The 4901-nt window shown below is 54.1% G+C and overlaps 1 protein-coding gene across 2 annotated transcripts in view; it reads right to left on the reverse strand.

Moving 5' to 3' along the window:
- The window catches only part of MPZL1 (myelin protein zero like 1), a 16613-nt gene that overhangs the window by 8984 nt on the left and 2728 nt on the right, over nucleotides 1–4901 (reverse strand). The window contains exons 3-6 of one of the 2 annotated variants that reach the window (XM_011374195.2): nucleotides 4103–4316; nucleotides 3272–3404; nucleotides 1222–1290; nucleotides 822–924 (exon numbers count right to left, since the gene is read on the reverse strand). In XM_011374195.2, coding sequence (XP_011372497.1) covers nucleotides 822–924; nucleotides 1222–1290; nucleotides 3272–3404; nucleotides 4103–4316 — 519 coding nt within the window. The remainder of the gene's footprint in view (nucleotides 1–821; nucleotides 925–1221; nucleotides 1291–3271; nucleotides 3405–4102; nucleotides 4317–4901) is intronic. The other variant, XM_011374196.2, reaches the window with a different exon arrangement.

A 4901-nucleotide genomic window follows, 5' to 3' on the forward strand; every position in this document is an offset into this window, starting at 1 on the left:
AGTAATTTAACGTCACAATGCCGCGGTCTCCTCGCTACACACGACGACGGAGAATAAGACTAGGGGGACTTATTCCTCAAAACACTTATTCTTGTCTGTGAATAAGTCATCCGCCTGCACGAAACATCTCTTCGGGGCAAAGCTGTAACTGGCCAAATTCCTTAGAATGCTTCCTACCCCAAAGGAACAGAAACGAGACGAAGCGAAGGAATGTCTGCCATGCCACAATTACAGTTACAACGATGTAGCCAAGACACATTGACCGCAACGTTGGACGTGTGCTGTGTTCTAAATAAAAATCATTTCTCTCCGGTACTTTCCACAGAAAGTAGAAACTAAAACGTGTCTTTGTTCATCGAGCCTACTAATTCAGCTAAACGCTTCGAAACAATTTTCCTGTTTTATTATCGATACCAAGATCGACCTTCCCCTGCCGATTCCTCGTCTTACAAAGCCCCTCAGTGCGGAGTCTAGTTCACCGGGTTCGTGTCCCCGAGCAGTGGAAGAGGACTGCCCACGTCCGACAGAGCCGTCGCCTCATTCCACCTGGGCCGCAGGAGCCACGCCGTGAGTAAAGCGCCCGTTAGCGGGGCTTCGGGGGCAGCTTCACTCGGGTCAGATCCTTGTCCACGCACTTGCGTGCGGCGCTCCTAAAGCAGCTCTCGTGCCCTCCCCCTCTCCTGCTGTCTGTCTGCTTCCGTCCGTCCCCCCGTCCGTCCGTCCCCCCGGCCGTCCGTCCCTCGCTTTCTCTGCTGCGGCTCGGTATTCTGCCCCGTGCCCGGGAGAGTGACAGCACCGAGCTGCCCCGCAGTCACTGTTACCTGGTGAGATCCGGAAGGCAGGCTCTTTACCAGACCCTCTGTGTCGGAGGGGGACTTCTGTGGGGCCTGCTTAACCGGTGACACACTCTCTGAAGTGCTACAGCTGACAGGTTGGCCATTTGGAGAACAAACGTAAAGAAAAATGTTTTTAAATAAATGGAAACAAAAATATAGAAATGCAAGTGACGACAAAGTGAAGCGGCAGATGCATAAAAACAAAACACAACAAAACGATGGATATCAAAACAATCACACGTCTCGAAGCCGTATTCTACCCCTGATTCTAAGTCTCCCAAATCAACGAAGCCACTACTGGGGCAGGCACAGAACCCAGTGCGGCGGGAGCGCTGCCCGCTCACAGCCACGACGTCTGCCGGACGGGATTCTGGCTGTGACTTACCACGTGGTGCTCTGTCTTTTCCCCCGGCCATCCACCCTCACTTCTGTGATCATCAAAGGCAAACTTCTCCTGCACGTATTTCAAAAATCACAGACACACAGCCGGGGTCATAATCTCGATCGTGTCATTCCTTCCATTTCCTGGTTCCCCATATTCTGTTTCCCCACCAAAGACCATAACCACACCAAATGATGAGCAGCTGTGGCATGCCGCATCACACAGGGTGAACCTTTTCAGGGGCTCGGGAGTCTTTAACGACAAGCCTGAGCTCGTAAATAAATCGGGGAAACAGAGTGGCAGGAGGTAATCATTAGGGATGTGTCGTCGGCAGGGCTTAAATACTTTATAACGTATTAGAAAAAAAATCTTAGGAGTTTGGGAGGATTACATTTAAAGTGTCATTACTGAGGCTGAAGCACACAATGCATTCTGCTAATTGTGCCTTCTCTGAAATGGGAGGTTATGTGCCCCAGACCAAAATGGTTTGATAGGCATGCTAACCCAAAGAGGGTCTCAGTCATTGACAACACGATGCACATATTTACAAAAAGATAACTAAACACACACACACACACACACACGCACACCGAAGCCTTTTACATGAAGAACGTATGTATCCAGACGACCATAAACATCTGTGACCTGACAACTCCACTTTGTAGGGATGGCATGACAACATGTTTCTGACACAGACACGTGACGTAGTTGCGGACAGACCCTAACAGCTGCTGGGTTAGCTCAGAGCCAGCCGGTTAGCATCCAGCAGGGGAGCGGGACTAGACACGTACACGTGATAGTAACAGCAACGGGGTTAGTTACCATGTGCCTAGTGGGGGCGGAAGAGGAGCCCCAGCCCTGCTCTAGGCTCGGGGTGTCGTCTATGTCAGCTTTTCTTAAGAAGTGGAAGACAAGCAGGATCTGATCCCGGACACCAAGGCAGAAAAGGCAGGGGAGGGGAAAAAACCAGAGTAAGAACAGCAGCATTCGCGATGCCATGCAGGATTCTGCCCCTTCATTAACCCGAGCAAGAGCCGCAGAGCCTGGCATGTCACCCCCCGGATTAGTCTCATGTCAAAAACCAACGCTCCAGTTAAAGTTCATGAGAAACACTCGCCATGCAAGGGAGTAGGTACAGTCAGCAGAACAGAGGCGTTCCAAACCAGTGGTATCCAAATCTGGCTCTCAAACTTGTTAAAACACAGCACTCCTCCTAAAAACGAGGGCCGCAGGGCCCGGTGAGAGCGGATCCCCCCGTTGCCAGCCCGGGAGCCTGGGGCATGCAAGCTCAGGGCAGGCCCCGCGCTCGGTGGCCAAGCGTGGGCCGTGCACCTGCGCCCCAGCTCGACTACGTCAGCTGGACTCCGCCTTCACTCTGTCTTACCACGAGGCCTACTTAGCTCAGGCGGCTTAGCTTTCCAGCTGCAGCGGGAGGAGAGCAGGTCCTGCAACAGACACGCGCCTCTGCTCAAGTGCCTTCTCTTTGAGAGGCCATAAACAAAAAGACAGTCTACTGTTCTTTACTGCCGGGAAATGTCGGTGTTTGACCCCTCTGATCCCAGCTTGCACGAGTCCGGCCATGCATTCCAGAATGATCAAAGCGACGTAGCCACCGCCAAGACCACAGAAAGGAGATGCCTGGGTCCCCACACCGGGCCGGGGGCCGTCGGTCAGCATGGCTCTTACTGATTAGTTTCACATCTGCCTAACTGAAAAAAATGACGGTCTTAAATTGGGAATGTGGGGTCTGTGGCTTGGCGATGCCAACGGCAGAGCACTTGGTACTGAAACACAGAGCCCAGGCTGCCAAGCGGGCCACTGCCCAAACCCGGGAGAGAAGCTGAAGTGGGCTCCTGTCACGGCCCACAGGGAGCAGCAGGCCACCGGCTTCTGCTTGCCCACGTCACCGCACCTCCTCAGGAGACCGCCCGATTCTGGCGTGAAAGCAAACTGTGGCTAATTCTTCACAGTTCCGTTTCCATAAAAAAACACAGAACCTTTTACAGACCCGATCCCTTCCCCCTTCCCTCCCTCCGAAAGCGGTGTTCCTTACCCGGTGTAGTCCTGTTTAGAGTTTTTCCTCCTGTAGAGGACGGCCAGGATGACGCCGATGAGGAGCATGAGAACTACGACCACAGCCGTCACTATACCCACCACCACCCAAACCGGAAACACGGGCAAAATCTCTACGGAGAAAGAACACAATCGTGTTAAGGCGCATTGCGACACAGAAGAAATGGAACTCGCTTAAATTAATAAACAAGTGTTTTCCGTTAGCAGTTATCACAGCCCCCGTTGTCACCCGAATTACGAGAGCCTAGGATCTACGCGATGGCGTGTGAATATTAGTGATCAAGCACGAGCCACACAACCACGCATTTGCACGCACGCACGCACACCCCCCCCAGTGCGCTACACTCAAACACCGGGGGTGCGCGCTGACCTCGATCCGCTCTCCCCCAGAGCAAACGGAGACGGCAGAACCTGCGCATCCTGCTCATTCTCAAAAAAGGGAAGAAACACCTGCGCTGCGTTTGCGACCGCTACGACCTTCTCCCGGCGACCGCGGGAGGAGCGTCACCCTCCCTCCTTCCCAGCACCCAGCCCCGACCACGGAGAACTTGGCCTCTCTTCTCACTGACACCGAGGAACCGACGCCGCTGGAATCGGACCGACGGCCTCTGACAGCGGGTTTGTAAACGGAGAGACCGGCCGCCCCGGCTGGAGTGGGTGGGGGTCCCCGGGTCCAGGTCCCCAGACACGGGGGCCATGACCGCACGGCAAAAACGCTCCCTTCAGACACACCCTCAAACGCGGTCCTTGTTCTCCAGCCCAACAGGAGGTAAAGGGGGTTACGCCATCGCCGCCGAAATACCCAGTGTACCTCTCTGCACGACGTAGAGCCGGATGTGTCCTGGCTGGGCGACGATGTCAGGAGGGTTCTTGACGTCACAGATGTAGGTGCCATTGTGTATAAACTGCATATTTTCTATGTGGATCGATACGTCTTTCTTGTCAAGGTCTCCAGCCCAGCTGATTCTGTCCTTAAATGGCGGGTAATTTCCGGCATACACTTGCCCTTGAGAGTAGTGGAAAAACTGAAATTAGGAAAAAAAAAAGAAACACACACACACATGAGCTATTTGCAAAGGCAGAGGTTCCAAATTCTACGAAAGGCATGCCCGAAAGGGTCCTCTAGAGATTCCGTACGGAAAGGAGCAGCGCACTATGAATCTCGCCTGGCGTCTAAGCCAGGCAGGGGTTTGGAAATCACGGGTTCGATCGTGTCTCAGGAGAAGAAATCAACTCACACATCACCTCTCATCCTCTCGACATCCCAGTGATGTAGCGATTACCACCCACATTTCTACAATAAGGAAACGGGACGCAAAGAAGCCATTGGCCCGAGGTCGTGACAACAGGCCGTGGTGGCGCAGGGCCAAAGCCGGGACCGTCTTCCACGCCAGCGCCCTGGGCACGACACCGTGCTGGAGCCAGTGCGTTCGGAGGCGCCCGTCTTAGTCCACAAAGCTCGCTGTTAAGACACAGAAAGAAGCCTAAGCAGCACCGCTCGGTTAACCGGACGGGTGTCCCCGCCTGCTGGCTTCCCACGGAGCAGAGGGACAAAGCCCAGACCACGCGACGCGCTCTCTCCCGCCTTCGAAGCTTCTGCCTCCCGCCCG

Source organism: Pteropus vampyrus, unplaced genomic scaffold (genome assembly GCF_000151845.1).
Source record: "Pteropus vampyrus isolate Shadow unplaced genomic scaffold, Pvam_2.0 Scaffold241, whole genome shotgun sequence".
NCBI classification, from domain to species: domain Eukaryota; kingdom Metazoa; phylum Chordata; class Mammalia; order Chiroptera; family Pteropodidae; genus Pteropus; species Pteropus vampyrus.